The sequence below is a fragment of the Atta colombica genome, unplaced genomic scaffold (assembly GCF_001594045.1).
Source record: "Atta colombica isolate Treedump-2 unplaced genomic scaffold, Acol1.0 scaffold105, whole genome shotgun sequence".
In the NCBI taxonomy this organism is placed as follows: Eukaryota; Metazoa; Arthropoda; class Insecta; order Hymenoptera; family Formicidae; genus Atta; species Atta colombica.
The window spans coordinates 3444625-3461883 of NW_017259190.1; the positions used below are offsets into that span (position 1 = coordinate 3444625).

The 17259-nt window shown below is 30.5% G+C and overlaps 3 protein-coding genes across 4 annotated transcripts in view; 2 read left to right on the plus strand and 1 right to left on the minus strand.

Annotated features, from left to right (window-relative positions):
- Positions 1-209: 209 nt before the first annotated feature.
- LOC108689141 (tyramine beta-hydroxylase) lies at positions 210-4598 on the minus strand. Its single transcript, XM_018195784.1, has 10 exons — positions 4462-4598; positions 3732-3885; positions 3504-3650; positions 2512-2759; positions 2195-2348; positions 1873-2136; positions 1342-1572; positions 1069-1197; positions 759-933; positions 210-509 (listed from the first exon to the last, which is right to left on the minus strand). The coding sequence occupies exons 1-10, from the start codon at positions 4596-4598 to the stop codon at positions 364-366; spliced, it is 1785 nt and encodes a 594-aa protein (XP_018051273.1). The 3' UTR covers positions 210-363.
- A 3041-nt stretch (positions 4599-7639) lies between these two features.
- Positions 7640-15218, plus strand: LOC108691482 (putative phospholipase B-like lamina ancestor). 2 transcript variants are annotated; one of them, XM_018199244.1, is made up of 7 exons: positions 7640-7825; positions 10622-10875; positions 11316-11465; positions 12599-12845; positions 13151-13407; positions 13764-14004; positions 14213-15218. In XM_018199244.1, the coding sequence occupies exons 2-7, from the start codon at positions 10766-10768 to the stop codon at positions 14852-14854; spliced, it is 1647 nt and encodes a 548-aa protein (XP_018054733.1). In that variant the 5' UTR covers positions 7640-7825; positions 10622-10765; the 3' UTR covers positions 14855-15218. The 2 variants fall into 2 exon arrangements, with proteins under 2 accessions (XP_018054733.1, XP_018054741.1); XM_018199252.1 differs by having other exon boundaries at positions 10622-10862.
- Positions 15219-16918: 1700 nt separating this feature from the next.
- LOC108688527 (formin-like protein 20) overlaps positions 16919-17259 on the plus strand; it is a 1522-nt gene continuing 1181 nt past the window's right edge. The window contains exons 1-2 of the mRNA XM_018194833.1: positions 16919-16922; positions 16995-17112. Coding sequence (XP_018050322.1) covers positions 16919-16922; positions 16995-17112 — 122 coding nt within the window. The remainder of the gene's footprint in view (positions 16923-16994; positions 17113-17259) is intronic.

Below are 17259 nucleotides of genomic sequence, written 5' to 3' on the forward strand. Positions count from 1 at the left end.
CGTACTGTACTGCCAAAAAGTGAACAAACACTTAAATTGGATAAATATACTGAAGGTTTATAAACTTTTATATCGCTCAATTCTTTGGATTTTTTTTACATCTTATCTTGATGAGATACTGTCGATCAAGTTTAATTTTACGGAAGTATCAAGTTTAATTTTACGGAATCCTGTTATAAACATCTAACAAATATTTTAGGAGACATTATCAAATTTGTGAGAGTAAACATTGCGAGTTTGGAAAAGATTTCGAAGAAGCAACAGGTAATTCTAAATTTGATGTGCTGAATTAGTATTATAATTACTTGTCTGTTTTACATAACGGAATGATAGAATAATTTAAATTTTTAACTTAGTCGTTATTCATATCTGAACCGAAATCTCTTGCTGGATTGAAGTCCCCAAGCAATCTCTGGTTGGAGGTGACAAAGGTAATCTAACGGGTGTTGCCGCAATATTATCCCACAGGCCAGGTAATCGGGAACCATCGGAGCTGTTACACTGCATCCCTGATGAATCAATTAAGGGTTGAAAAAGAGAAAGGAAGTAGAAAGAGTTATACGATGGGGGAATTGAAACTTATTATAGAAAAATACACAGATGTAATAAAAATAATACATCGATAAAAAATAGTTAAAAATACTTTTTACATCATTATATTTAATTAAAATTAGAAACAAAATTGCTAAAAATAAAAGAATTGATGAAGTTGTTAAGCAAAATAAAAGATTCGCGTAATTTTTAACTATTGATCGAACCTAGAGGTGCAGCTTCGTAAAGATCATGAAGAGCTTCCACGCGGACCTTAGTCCATTCGATGCTCTTATAATTCGCCGAGATACCCTTTTCCATATTGATCCCTTGACTTTCCCATTCTCGCATATAACGGAAATACGTCCTTAGTGCATCGTCGCTTATGGCACTTTTGCATACCTAATTATAACATGGAATTTTATATCGTAACTAATTAAACAAATATTTTGTTCTAAAAAAATCCATGCGAATGAGTGAATTTACTCACTTTAATATTTCTTTACTAATTTCTTTTTACTAATAAATTTAGTTTACCTCTAATTGCGCGTTGGGATAGTAATGAATATAATTAACGCACATCTCATCGGATATAGCGAAGCCGCCGAGAGTCACGTTATCTCTTTTCATAGTGTTATAAGTGCATGTAGTAATCAGAGAATCCCCCTGTAAATTATTTCATTTTTAATAAGATTCTCAATTGTTATTATTATCTTTAATGTTTTGATGTTTGATAAATTTAATAAATTTATTATCTATTTTATTATCTATTTTATTTCTATATTCGTTTACTTTAGTTAATTTTCTTACAGGCAAGATAGCCACCGGTTTTGGCAACAATCTGATTTCCTGGAAATGTGTGGAGTAATGATTATCGTAGTTCATCGGTGACAATTCTTCGCCGTTCCTTATATGACGAGTGATGACTTTGGTACCCGTTAAATGAGTATGCAGTTGAGAGCCGAAAATGCGAATGCCACTTTGAGGCAATCCGACTCCGGTGCACTCCGTTATACAATGACCGGATAGCATAAAGGCTTCCTAAATAATACTTGATTTTATTAAATTTCCTATTCCATCTCTTTTTTACAAAGAGATTTACAAAATTGTAGACATAAATTAAAGAAAAAAATGAATGAGTTTTGAATAAATTTAATTGGAGATTTTAAGACTTGGTGTATGTAAAATAAAAAGTATACATTTACTTAAGTAATTTTTACGTATAGAATATTTGTATAAATGTAAAATTGTAATACGAACTTTGTTGTGTAGACTTTTAACTATTTTATTACATGTATTAATATAAGTTTTTTAAAAATTACAATCAATCAATTTTTTCACCTGTTGCGGAGGTATGGCCATCTTATCGGTGTACTCGAGGCCGAGCTCAATAACACCGGCGTCGTATTTCCTGAGTGTTTTAGTGAGAATAAATCGAATTCCGGAAGAGTCAATAGCGCCTTGGTGCAACTCGGGATTATTGTAATGTACCTCTAACATGACATGCGGATTGAAATCAGCTCCGCCGATGGCTAAACCAGCTTCTTCCGGATATATAAACGCATCAGCACCCATCGCCCATGCTGCCAACACCTTCTTGCAAATCTAAATGATTTAAAATGAGTATCACTGCGCATGTATCATTTGACGAGAAGACAATCACCTGCGTCTTTTTGGGTCTATCTGCTCCGTCACAAGGTCCATCGTACATTGGCACTTCTAAATCTATTGGTCCGGCGCAATGAAAGATTTCCATGTGATGTACAAGGTGTTCGTTACCCGCTTGGATAGCAGGACCAAATTGTAGGATATGATGCCTACCGGTAAATATTTTTCTATTTATATCTATTAAATCTTTAGAATAAAAGATTCAATTTTGGTAAAAGCATTAATAAAAACTCTAAATAGAATTAATGATGAATATAAAAGATATTAATATATAGACATCTCATCAATTTATTACATATATCTAATACGTACTTCTGTCTTAATACTGACGGCAACTTATGCACACGGCACCAATAGGTAGTCTCCTTCTTTGGCACTTGAACCCGATGAGCGAGTAACTCGAGCTGCCAGGCATTCGCGGGGAACTTGGGCTTTTTATGGGACACCCTGTGGAGCTCCGTACGAGACATACCCGATGCTTTCGCATCTGATATCTCGAGACCGGCCAAGGACGACAGCGGTCCACGACCGCGAAGCCACACTAGATGCGTTGTACCTCTCTATAGGAAACGAATATTTTATTCCAAACAATAGAACAATAAAACAAGTAAGAATCAAGCGCTATAATTGCGCATAAGTTAAAATTCATATCACAATATAGTATTATTGTTAACTTATTAAATTAAATTCAGATTACGAATAACAATTCATTCGAATAACGATTCTTTTAGACCTTCATAGTCAGATAGATCTTATATTCAAGATCTTCTTAAGTTCTATTTTAAGGTGTCAGGAACCAATCAGAGGGCTGCACATGCGATTTAAGACATTACTTAAGACAGTCTTGAAATAAAAATCGACTATAAATACTGTCCTGGTGAAAATTTTTCTCAGAATTTCTATATATTCTTTTATAACATTTCTCACATTTTTTTTTATATGAATTGGAACACTTTAGAAAATTTATATTCTTTCTCAGAATTTTTCATATATATTAATTATGACATATCATAAAATTCTAAGATTTTTTGTAAATATAATTTCTGAAATGTTATAAAAAATGTTCTAAAAAATTTGAAAATATTTTGTAAAAAATTATAGATCTGAGAAATCTGAGAATATTTCAGAATTCACATTTATGAAAAATTCTGATAGAAGATGTAAACTTTCCAAATATTTCTGAGTATTTCTGAAAAATGTTCCAATTTGTATAAAAATAAGAAAAATTTTCATCAGAGCGGCAATAGACTTTTGAAATTTCAAGTTTTTCAAGTTACATATATAGATACGTAAATCATACTCACTTCAATGATATAATCATGCTCATCGCAAGTATCGAATTTGCGGGAGAATGTGAATTTCGTGATATTACCGCGTCTTCTCCACGCAAAGCTATCGCAGTCTTGCTGAGTGTCCAGATGTAATTTCCCATCGACATCCGCCCATGAATCCTGCCGATTATCCGATAAGGATAAAACCAATCTTTCATATATAATTCGATTTAATACATTTTATATCATTGAATATTTTACTTGAAAGTGAATTTGTTGGTGCCAGTCGGACCATAAAACGCAGTAATCAGCTGGTTTCAATTCTCCGTAGTCGGAAAATCCGATCGCGAACCAGCTGCTATCATTACCGACAAAATGAACTTCCGCGATCACCAATTTATTCATTAGATCCACTCTGAAAAGCAACGGCAAAACTGAGAAAAAATTTCCAGAAATTATAACAATATAAATAAAAAAAGAAGAATTTAGAGTTCCGTTTCCGTTGCTGCCGTATTAAAATTAGGAAAACCGCATTATATAACAATTAATTAATAGGAGTTTTTGCCAATTTCAACATAGAAACAATTCTACTAACAAAAATTTCTGGACTGGTTGTCTATACATTATTATAAGAGTACGAATCGATCACATTTTGTTTGGACTGTGTACAGATTTTTAAGTATAAATTAACTTTCGATTTCGCGCAATAAGTCTTGTAATAATCGACATTTTACACGCATAATACTATCGTTGATTTGAATCGTATTTGTGTAATTGTATCTGTATAGATTGAAGTTAATTAATCTTAATTATAATAAAGATGACAAGACAATAAATATAACGACATGTAGCTTTTAAGCAACAGAAAATTGAAAAATGAATAAATCATACACTCGCATCGAATAGCTTATGTACAAGTTCCAAAATAATTAAAAATATATCCGTTTTTGCAAACAATTATAATTGTAATCGATCTTGTTCAAAATCGCACCTCCAATGAAAAGTCACCTCCGAACCCAATGGAATCGTATGCACCGCGTTTCTAGCTATATTTTCATCCATCGAAGAATCACGTTGAGACCAACTCGAATGGATGCTCGCGAGAGCGATTAATAGAAACAACATCATAGTTAACGTAATTAAATCCTCTTTAAATCTCCCTACGAAGCGATTCAGCGAGTAAACTCGCCGAGCTTCAGTTTCAATTTGGATTTTTATTAACTCGTTTCGGATTTTATATCGAATTTAGCCTGATTTCTTTAATATTGTTAACGAGATTTATAGAGTTATACTACGGAGTCCGCAAAGGATGAATCTGCACTGAGGATCCTTCCTGTGAACTTTCGTATCTCGCAGGATTCCACGCTTGCGGAATGCAGGATGCGCAAACTCGAAGGGAATAGTTCGCAGATCACAGCTTCTCGCACTTTATTGAAAGAGAGAGAGAGAGATCGTCTATATATCTAATCATTATTTTTTTTAATCCATTCAAAAAATAGAAGGAAATGTTATACCAACTTTATAATACAAATTTTATTTATTATATTAAATAAAATATACATACATATACATAATACACTTATTTATTACATTAAATATTTGTATTCTGCTTGCGTTATACGTTCTTTAAAAAATTAAGATAATTTATAATTTGTTTAATGTAAGTGATTTTTTTATAGTTATTACGATATAATAAAGAAAAATATATGCAAAGATTTTTACGTTTTTTTAAAACGTAAATTAGTTTTATTGGATTATGGACTGTAATCATTTTTCAGAATTTTAATCCATTTCTATTTTAAACATTCTAAAGTGCTGTAATCCATAATGCAAATATGTAAGTAATCTAGAGAGATGAGATTTTGAACAATTACATAAATATATAAATATATAAATATTCATTTCAAACGACACGTCAAGATGAACTGACACGATATTAATCCGAGGAATGATTTATTTTAATTTATATCTTATGAAAATTGTGAATCAATGTATGTGAACTTCTTTGTTTCCCGTTGAGCGTATTGATTACTGCATTTCTGTCAATCTGACTTACTTTCACCTATGTATTATATTTTACTTTTTCGCTAAAGATAACTCCAAGGTGAGCCGAAACATTCGATAGAATAAATGAAGACAAATGCCAACATCTAAGTATTAGCTGCATCTCTTAATTCTTCGTTCTTACATCAGCGTTAAACTCTCATTACTCTCGTCTTGTTCTGAATTTCTAATTATTGTTTTTTGATGAGATTTTGATTTCAAATTAAAATTAATTTACAGTAATCTCATCTTAAGTATCGATTAAATAGATAACGATTATTTCCAATAATTTGATTGATAAAAAGAGAAGGGAATTATCAATTGCCAATTTACAGCGTGTTTTATATATGTACATATATTTGGATATTTTAAAATTTCTTTGAAAAATTCACAAAAAAGTCTCCAATTCTTAATTGTTTGTAATTTTGAAAGCCAAATATCTTAACGTATTATTTGATTATAAATTACTAATAACTACCATTTAGGAGATTTATATTATGTTTATATTATACTCTGTACGCACACAAACAAAAATATATTAATTTTCATTAAGATTTCAGGAATAATTTTCTATATAATTTGAATATAAGCAAATAAAGAAAAATTGATTTCAAATCGATCGAAGAATCTACGACTTAGAATTAAGAAAGGTCTCTTAGATTCTGTTAGATCTCACTATTCTACGTGAAAAAAGGGAGAATGTCTTCATATACGAATATATTTCGAGGAACTTATATTGCATTCCATTTGTGGAGCGTGCCTTGTGACCGAACTGCAATCAAGAAATTCCGCGGGACTTATTGCGGCCGAGACTCTTTATATTACGCGTTATTAATGGAAACAATTTATGCGAGACAAATTTTAGGAATGACAATCGTGAGGATATTTTTTGCTCTAATCAGCGTTACATCTGCTACGCAAGCAATCAATGAAATGTGCAAACACTTTCATATTAAAATAATTATCATTAAATTGTAGACCGCTATTAATGCAAAACCTCTGAGAAATGTATTTCGAAAATTTTAATGTTGCGAAACACTCATAAATTTCGTAATAATTTCGTAAGCACTTCGTAATAATTTAATAAAATAACATGATTAAAATAACATGATTTTTACATAAAAAATATATTTCAGTTTTTTTTTTGCAAGATATAATTTGTAACATTTTCAAAGATGAGTATTTAAACTTAAGGAAAGATGAAGACTCTTTAATTTTTATTCTTAATGTAATCAATGGAATCTGCGCTTTAAATATCGCTGATAATCGCTTCGTCATGACGCGCCTATGAAGTGCCTACGGCGAAACAGCTGCCCTCGTTCAACAATTAAGGCTCTCAATTAAAATCAATCATAGCTCATAAAATTGCTATTCGCAGTAAACAACTTATATTTTAAATAATAGATATGACAACTTGGATCTGAAGAGAAATTGGATCTGATCCCTGAAGTCACACATATTGATAAATGTAAAATTTTTCATGTTTCCCACCTTTCATCATTGGACCCATTTCAATGTAGATATATTTAAAGGAATTTATTTTTATTACATCACACATAATTAGAGATTTTAATTTTATAATCTTCTGTGTAAAAATATTAAAATATTATCTGTTATTGAAAAATTAATACATAAGAAACATTTTATGTTTTCTATAAAAAATATCACAAATGTTTTTATAATGTATTTATAATATATTTATAATTTCTTTACTTAACTTCTGTGAAAATTATTGTGAAAATAAGCTTTTTTGAAATTATTGCCATGTTTGAACTTTTTATGTCAAGTTTTTCCTAACATTTACATTCTGCTGCATCGACATAAAAATTATTGTAAATTTTAAGAAGTTATTCGCTCAATTATTGTATTTTTTAAATATATTTCTCAGTCTTGTTTTCTCATGCTTAAAATCAATGATCGATCGGTGCAGTTTCTCGAGATTCTTCATATAATTTCTATAGGTCTATTCAACCATCTTTTTTGTACTCTCTATGTTTCAACTTTAGTCACCGCTTTGACTTCAATGTCAAGACCCTGACGCGGCCCAACGACACGGCTCATGGTTATAGTGGGGCGAATTGATGATGACGAAAGGAAGGGAAGTGGAAATACTGACTGCCAGCTGGCGACGAGTCCGTCGGCACTGTCGGCAGTCGGGAAAGACGAGCGTTCGCGCTTGGATTGGAGTGTCGGAGCGACCAGTCCAAAGACTCATAGATCCTACATGCGTGAGGAATGTAATCCGTGCCCGATGACCCATCCGTTACCTGTGTACGACGCGCTGCAATTCAGATTGCCAAATTTCATCCAGGGTGAGTGAACGAGCGAGCGAATAATTGAATGAATGAGTCATGCGAAAGCCACGTGGGTTTCCATCACATGGCGAAATCAGCGATTCTACAAAGATGAGATTCCCGTGCTGAAACGCGCGAAAATAATTCTTGTCAAAAATTAGAGCGGAATATGTTTTTCTAGAATTATATATATATTATATAGGAGAAATTGAATTTAATAAATTCAAATCGATTGTGAGAGACGATTGTTTAATAATCAAGTGTTTTGTAATATTTTTATGATGAATAACGAACCTCTTTAATTTCTTCACTTTCAACACTTTATAAAATTTTCTGAGGAATGCATCATCCGTTTCTTTCGGTTTAGGATTTTTGTTAGTCAATTAATTTATCAATTGACTTGATCAATTATAAATTATTTTAATTAAAAATTGAAAGGTTATGTACACATTAAAAGTATTCAAAATGTAAGATGTAATAAAAACGTAGATAGCAGAACTATTTATTAATTCACTTTGTTAAAGTAATTTTTATTTCACGATGTTATCACAATGTTTAGTCTTACTCATGCTGTTTTTCCGGAATTCTTATGTACTTCCGTGATGCGGAAGCATTTGAATACGTAATATTTATTCACGTCGATGCATATTACCGTTTATATGATATGTTGTATGCATCCATGTGCGCGAATCCACGTTGCTCTATCTGTTGCGAAACGAAGGCTTCGATGCCTCACCTTTTTTCGTAAACTTTCTGTTATCAGTAACTAAAAAAAAAAGCGATTAGAAGGTTGCTGTTGAGTCAACGAAGATTCGTGAAATTTTTCGTATTTTCTAGCAAATCAATATTCTTTAATATCTTATACACTTAATTTACTTTAAATAGTGAGTGATTTCTAAAAAAATTACAGAAGTAATACATTATATATTAATAATTATATACACAAATAATTATATAAAATGTTATAAAAATTTGATTTTTTTACAATTGTTAATTTCGAAAGTTGATTATATATTTTTTAATTCTAATATAAAATTACAGATATTTAAATATCATCACCATTCTTGTGGATGATGAATTAATAATTATGGTTCCATCAATAATTATTAGGAAAAAAGCGGAATAATTAACAATATAATTAGCGAATAATTAATAAGATTTTAATGTTGGATTTTTTACAAATTGAGAGGAAATAATTAGCTACTTCATATCAAATTCTTATTTGTTTGCACAAAATTTTAAAACAATTTAATAACTGTATTGTGTTTGCAAAAAATTTTATTTATTATAATATGTAAAATGTTGCATATACATGTATATAAGAGAATAATTTCTTTTGCACTGGTGAAAGGATTGAATATTTGATACATTACTGTAATAAGTGTACAACACTTTTAACGAGAAATCTGATAACGAGAAACGCAAATCGTTATCTGTTAAAAATTCTGTAAAATTTGCACGTTTCATAAAATTTTTTTCACGGTAAATTAATTCATAATGAGACATTTGCACGTTTATTTATACTTTGTGATGAGATAAACGTTGAGATCGTTCTCCGACTTTATAGAATGCTGCATCATTTCTTCTTTTTATAGAAATTTATTTTATGTGAAAATTTTGTCGTGTGATATGCATACGGTTGAAAAAAATGTTTTAAATGGTGGCAAGTATTTTATCGTATAATTTTTTGAATATTTATCTGCTCTGATGCTAAGTCACCAGTACAAAACGAAGCGATAAGTGTTAACAAAACCCGATGACGCGTAAACTACTATTTATGGAGTATTTCGCAAGTTGCAAACTGCGACGTTTTGAGAACAGAGATCTCGTTTGCGATAGAATACATATGTGTGGGTAGACAATTATTATTTTTACTACGCACTCATTTTTGTTCCTGCTATTTGTTTTCGCATTATCTTTACGTTTTCGATTCGTATGATTCTACTTAAGTTAAATCTTGTATGCGACTGGGATTTTTCCAAGAAGGAAAACAGCTTGTTTTATGAGTCTAATTATATTTCGCATAAACCATTTATAATCTGTTGAAAGTTGAAATGATATGATGCGATTTTAACGTGAAAAAAAGATTATCACATAAAAGATTATCGCGAGAAACGCAAACTTAGTTAGGGGAGATAAACGATTATGCAATATGTCGCGTTACAATAGTATTGGTAAAATAATTAGTAAATGAACGACAATGTTCTTTGGAGAGTCTAATCTTAAGTGATAATGAGTCATTCTTATCCTTCATCTTCAATTTGTAAGTAAGTATTATCCTTATCTTTTCGATGAATTATCAATGAATTATTGTCTTATTATCGAATTTTCACGTTCAATGATGAATACTATCGCAAAACGTGAAATCCGAAATATCAAATTGTACGAAACATCAGTTTTACACAATTGACTTATTATTTCTGAGAAAATTAAATATACAAAATATGTTTGCGTTATTATACTCTTCCTTATTTTCCTTATTTTCATAAATTATAAATTTATTATAATAAATTATATATATATATATATTTATGGAAAAATAAATAATATATTTATATATTTAAATTATATATTTATGGAAAAAGCAGAAACATTCGATTATAGGATGTTACAATTTTCTATATATTTCGAAATGAAAATGACGCTTAAATATTCCATTTCTGGAAATTTATATTAAGATCGACATCGATACGTTGACACAGGTGCATTGCATGATAGATTTAGAATAAAAGGTTAGGTAGAATATAACTTGGAATAGAAATTAAATAGAAGAGAATAGCTAAATAAAATCTATATATTTCTATATTGTTGCAGGGAGGAAAGTGCAGCTACGGATAATTTTTGAAGAAACGCCATAGAAAGCCCGTGGTGGATTAGACGTCGGTAATCGATGGGTTGAGAACGCTCTTTGCTATTTTTTTCTTTTTGTTATCAAGGTGTGTAGCTTACCTATGAGCCATGCTGAAGGTGGTCGGAGCCTCGTGGCTGCAAACGCGCATCTCCACTTATATCCTCGTCGCCGTCGCTCTTCTTGGCATTGGCACCATTATCCTCGGTGAATTTGGACTGTTAGTCGACACTGATTTTTTTAAATTTTCTAACAATTAAATAATCAAATCCATTGAGAGTAGAATTTTCAACATGTGTTCTCGCTCGAATAAATTTCACATGTGATTGAAAATTCTACTAAACAAACATTATGTTATATGTGATTGAAAAATATAACATAATGTTTGTTCAACGATGAATACACTTATCGCAAAACGTGAAATCCGAAATATCAAATTGTACAAAATGTCAGTTTTACACAATTGACTTAATTATATTTAATTTTTGAGAAAATTAAATATACAAAATGTTTGCGTTATTATTCTCTTCCTTATTTTTCCTTATTTTCATAAATTATAAATGCAAATTGACTGCAAATTGATTGCACTTTTAAATTTAGAGAATATTATAAAATTTCAGTTAATAAAGTAAATTTTTCTAAACAGTAATACTTTTGCAGTGTTGAGAAAGATGGAACTTATTCGGCTACTGTGTCGTGGAATCACAAGGGAGGATATCGCATCGACTTTTGGGGTCAAGGTAACGATCTTACTAATGTGCGACTGAATGCTGCTCGTGCCTATTACAAGACCGGCATATTCGAATCTGGGTAGGTTAATGCTATTGAGCAGAAGAAATATACAGTCATGTTTCTGTGGATTCTACAGCGAGAGCAAAAAGTATAAGGAAATTTGTTAAAAAAAAGTCTTATTTGTAGAAAATAAACATTAATTAGCAATTTTATACATTCTTTTATATTTATATTTTATACATTCAATTGAATACATTCTGTTCTATTGGGTTGTCCGGAAAGTTCGTGCCGATTAAAATTTAAATTTTAGTATACATTTATTAAATTAAAATTTTCTGCGTTTCAGTTTTCCTTCAACATCAGCACGAACTTTCCGGACAACCGGAACCAATAACATAAACAAACAAGCTTCGCTGATTTTAGAAGCTAAATTTCTCGTCTGTATGAATACTTTTTGAGCATTCAAACAATACAATTTTTAATTTTCGCTTATTTTTCAGATGATATGTTTTATATAATTAATACACATTTTGGTATAATTTTAAGAAACATACAGTCTATTTCTTTATATATTCAATAAATTGTTAATTATTACAACAACAATTGTTAATACAACAAGAAATAATCGTCAATTAAATCGAATCAGCATCAAATTAATGTTAAAAAATTTAGATTGATTCGATATCAATTCGATGACTTATTTCTCGCTGGATAATATTTACTTTTTAAAAATAAAGTTTTTTAAAAAATATTTTCTCCGTACTTTTTGCATTCACTGTATATATTTGTGAAAGAACACAAAACTCCAAAACAGATTTTTTTTATTTAAATTTATTTGGAGAGAATCGCAGTAATTTTGATTTATTTTACATTAATAATTGATACTTTGTGTATATGTGTGTGTGTGTGTGTGTGTGTGTGTGTGTGTATGTGTGTGTGTGTGTGTGTGTGTGTGTGTGTGTGTGTGTTTCAACAAATTTAATTTTGTGTGATTGAAACGATTGGATACATAGATCTGGTAGCAGACATGTAGCAGTTCTTTTCCTGGATGATCCTGACATATATAATCTTGTAAATAGCCATGTAAATATCTTCAACATGTAAATCAAAATCCATAGAAGCTATACATCCGCTTCATATTTACAAATCAGAATATTCTGCAGATTTTATATATGATGTGTATTAAAATAAGCACTGCGGATATATTCCAGATGGTCCATCATCGAAATAGAAACGTCATCAAAGTATCCGGACACCGTGCAGGCTTATGCAGCTGGTTTATTAGAGGGTAGTCTGACATGGCAAATAATCCATCATCATTGGTATAATACCGTTAACGTTGTTTGTGAGAAATGGGCGTACGAATGCCAGAAATTGATGCGATTCCTTCACGAGAACACCATCATTGTCCGTGAACGTGCCGAGCACTTGGCATCCACGGATCCATTTTGGCACATGGTAAATAGAAATTTTAATTGAAGATTAAAATATAAAATATTTGTTAAATATTTCATATTTAAAAAATATTTTTAAAATATATGAAATATTCAATAAAATGTTTGATACGTTTATTTATTTTTCTTTATATTAAAGAATTTGAGTATGTATTTATTTTTATTGCTTTTAAAGAAAAAAAAGAGCTGGTCAGTAATTGTACATGTCCTCAATATATTGCATAGATAATTAAAACAGAGTGCTTCAAATTTATTTTCGCGATTTCATGCGAAGATATGTTGTAAATTGTCATTATTTTTATATTATAGGTGCGGCTGTTTTATGTTCAATTGGATGGTCTGGAGGCTGGCTGGAAATTCGCGGTTCGTCGCAGTCGGCAGACAGTGGAAATGAACAAGGAACATTTCCTCTGGCTGGCAATGGCTGCAGATCTACCAGATCTCGAGCGAACGCTAAACAGTTCCGAATCCTATCGCGATTACATCAAAGGCATGATTTTCCTGAAAAGCCTATCTCGTGAAGGACTAGATCCATTGGTAGCTATTGGACATACCACTGCTGCACCGTAAGTTATCGTTATTCCGTATATTTATATATATATATATATATGTATATGTATATGTATGTGTATATGTATATGTGTATATATATATATATATACTTCCAATAATAAATGTGGTTTATGTGAAAAAAATCAAATCAAAGTAATTAAAAAGGAAATTGATTTAAAATAATAATCGAAATAATTGAAAAGAATTTAATTTAAAACACAAAAATATTTATGTAAAGATTGTTTTTATATCAAAATATAATTCGCAACTTTTATGTTTTTCCGCTGCAAAGAAGATCGAATGTAGGTATCCTATTAATAAATGAAAACGTTTCTTTATGATTTATATCGAGCTATTGTTTTTCTTACAGATACGCTAAAATGTTGAGATTATTGAAAAAATATACCTTTGGTTATCATGTTCTGCCGATTTTAAAAACCTCTGCGCCAATTCCAAGCAGATCTACCATAATGTCATCTTACCCAGGTGCTCTGTCATCTCATGACGAGTTTTATTGGATTCAAGGAGAGAATCGTGAGATGATTATCGCTGGAACGCCAATGACAGACACTAATAGCAGTCTATGGAATTTTATGAAAGCAAAGAATCAGGTGAGCAAAGTTTTTTACATTTTGTTTTTTATAATTTTAACTGTTTACAGATGTACATGTATGTCAAAAGATATTTATATAAAATAATTTACGATATGATAAAATATGAAATGATATAAATTTTGAATCAATTTTTGTTGTCTATTATTTTTTTGAAACTTATTATAGTATTAAAAATCATCAGTTAGTTAATTTCCTTCTTTCACAGGTAATGTCATCCGTAAGAGTAATGGCGGCGAATCGTCTGGCAATAAATGGATGTTCCTGGTCTCGTAACATGTCATTGCAAAATGGTGCCGATACAACGCGACAATGGGCCATTTTGGAACCACGTGACAACATCGTCTATCTTGTCGAGCAATTGCCGGGGCTTATTCAAACAACAAATGTCAGCAAGCAGTTCGTCAGCACTGACATACTTTGGGTCATCGGTGAAGTTCATCCCAAGATCAACATGATAATTAACGAAAACAAGGAAGAAAATGATGATATGACAAAAAGAGAGATAGTCGTGAGACAACAGAGTAACATTACTACGGCGGAACACTTTAAGAAGTTGATGCGAGGATACAGTCACGAGAAGTTTACCATTAAAAATGAGGATCCGGTACAGATTTTAACTAATAGAGGAGATCTGGAGAAAGTTGATTTACCATTTGGTATAATCGACACGAAAATCATCCTGGCGGATGCTGACAGTGTGAAACGTTTTGAGGTCACTTCCGGACCGAGTATGCTGGACTCCACGCAGCCTTTCCGATGGTCGACTACTTTCCCCAACGTCTCGCACATAGGTCAGCCCGATATTTTCGATTTCGACAGCGTTACTCCTCTATGGGTTTGGCTCTGAGTCGTGAGAAATTATCTAAATATATAAAAATAATTATATTAGTAATGACAAAAAGATAATTTTTTAAATTTTTATTAGAAAAAAATAGCGAGCAATAAATTACAAATAAAACAGTTTGAAATAATAAATGATAAAATATTAAAATATTTAATATTTAAATTAAAAGATTGTCAAATAACGATGAATCGAAAAGAAATTATTTTTAATTGATTTTCATCAATCAATTATAAAATGTTGCTTTTCGGTTTTCGATTTTTACTGAAACTGACCTAAATTTTTAATTTGAAAAAACAGCAAGCTCATATGTTAGCCACCTACCGTGTGAAATTTTTAGAAAATAAAATAAAATAAATTTGAGATATAAGACATTTATTTCTATTCCTTCGACCATTTCCTTTCTTATTATTTTAAACAATAAGAGTGATAATTAATCACTATCAGCTTAAAGTGCTTATTAGCATTTTTATTAATTAATTAATAATCACACATAATGTAATTTGTGATCTTATTTTTAGCTTCAATTTATAACTGCGTTTTTAATCCGACAAACTAGGCGCACAGTTTATAAGATTGAAAAAAAATGTATCTGCAAATTTACATGTTATTACCAAGCATCATAATTCGCTTTGACTGAAAATAGAAGTCTTTTTCTTATTTGATTTATTTTCTTCTCTCTTTCTCTCTTTCTTTCTCTCTCTCATCGGAATTTCATTTATTCTCACCTGAATTTTATTCATAAAAATAATTATTATTAGTTATTTTATTTTTATAAAACTTTTTTTCTTTTATATTTTACATATTGTATGTATTTTTTTATGAATGTCTTTATATTTTCTCCTGTTTTGTTCAGAAAATATTCATATTTACAATTTAATTCTTCATTTTTTCATTTAATTAATATTTTTGAAGCTCATATCGCTTTAATTTATTTTGTACAATTTGGAATTTTGTAAGATAAAATACACGAATCATATATTTTAATATATAGAGATACTTTTTTATATTATTTCAATAAAAAGATTTTTTGTATTATCAAGAATAATTACATAATATTTTAAATATAAAAATATAAGTCATGTAAGTAATATATGTAAGATTTGTCAATTATTACGATATTACAATTTTGCAATTTCCATTTTCGAGATTATTTTATTTTCATGACAATATTTTTCTCTTACTTTATGCATATAGGCACTGACTTACTATTTGTCTCTGTGTCTTATTATGAATAATTATGAAATGCGGTTGCAATATTGCAGCTGAGCAATGAACGAAATGTTTGTTATTTCTTTTCAAGTAATTATGTTTCAAAAAGAAAAGATGTGCAACATATCTTAAAGAATACAAAATATCTTACTATTGCTATATTATTATAATATGATTTTAATATTCATTGCAGTGAGCATATCTAGAATACTACGTATAAGAGAATGTATAATATTAAATGAAATCAGAAAAAGATGTGCAGATAATTTGATGATATATCGACAAATATATGTGAATGAATAATTCATATATTAATATTATTTAAAAAAAATGAACGTATTACACAGTACATAATATAGATTGAATTTACATTGTGTGTGCATAATGAATTTTATTATTTTATTATATGACACTCATATTCGTTCAAGTCTAATTTCTTCATTTCTATATAGATATTTCTCATTCAGATATCTCATGAATAAAGTCGGTTTACATATTTAAATGTAAAGAAACTGGATATCATAATACGTAAATATCTATAAAACAAAAAAAAACGTTCATGATGTTTACGTCCTATTTACATTATTGTATTTCTAATTATATAAAGAAATGTTTTGTTTCAACACATCTCTTGCAAGATGAAAAAGAAGTTTGCCATTGCTCTACTTAAAACCCATAATCTTGCGGTGAATGTAGCGAGTTTAATAAGCTGTAACTATCACCTGAATTAGTAGAATTAGATAGATGCAGTTTTCAGGTAAGACACAGAAAATGAATCGGATAATGCAAAACATCCATATAAAAGCAACTGTCATGTTGCACTGCTAGCATACGCGAAATGCTTATGCTACCATCAAAATGGGTAAGCTATTTTAACATTATATCTCTTACATTGTTTTTATTTCACTAAAATCACTAAAAATCATATTTATAGGTAATATATATCTTGTTGGTGATCAATTGCGCTGGCGCACGCTGGTCGCGTGTCAGCCGTCAAGCGGGATATTCTTATCGACGACCCAATGTACCATTCTCGTTACCTACGGAAAGAGGTAGTCAACAAGGATATCCAAGCTCCCAACCTAGTTACTCTTACCCTGCACCATCACCACCGCCACCACCTCCACCTCCACCGCCACCGCCACCTCCTCCTCCTCCTCCTCCTCCTCCTCTTCCTCCTCCTCCTCCTTCACCTCCTC

Excerpts from the sequence above, each read along its gene's own strand:
- LOC108689141 (XM_018195784.1), bottom strand. The coding sequence starts at position 4,598 with ATGATGTTGTTTCTATTAATCGCTCTCGCGAGCATCCATTCGAGTTGG. Across the intron at positions 2,760-3,503 it reads AGCATGATTATATCATTGAA|AGAGGTACAACGCATCTAGT; the intron begins GTGAGTATGATT and ends CGTTTCCTATAG. Across the intron at positions 510-758 it reads TTACGAAGCTGCACCTCTAG|GGATGCAGTGTAACAGCTCC; the intron begins GTTCGATCAATA and ends TTGATTCATCAG.
- LOC108691482 (XM_018199244.1), top strand. The coding sequence starts at position 10,766 with ATGCTGAAGGTGGTCGGAGCCTCGTGGCTGCAAACGCGCATCTCCACT. Across the intron at positions 12,846-13,150 it reads CGGATCCATTTTGGCACATG|GTGCGGCTGTTTTATGTTCA; the intron begins GTAAATAGAAAT and ends TTTATATTATAG. Across the intron at positions 13,408-13,763 it reads GGACATACCACTGCTGCACC|ATACGCTAAAATGTTGAGAT; the intron begins GTAAGTTATCGT and ends TTTTTCTTACAG.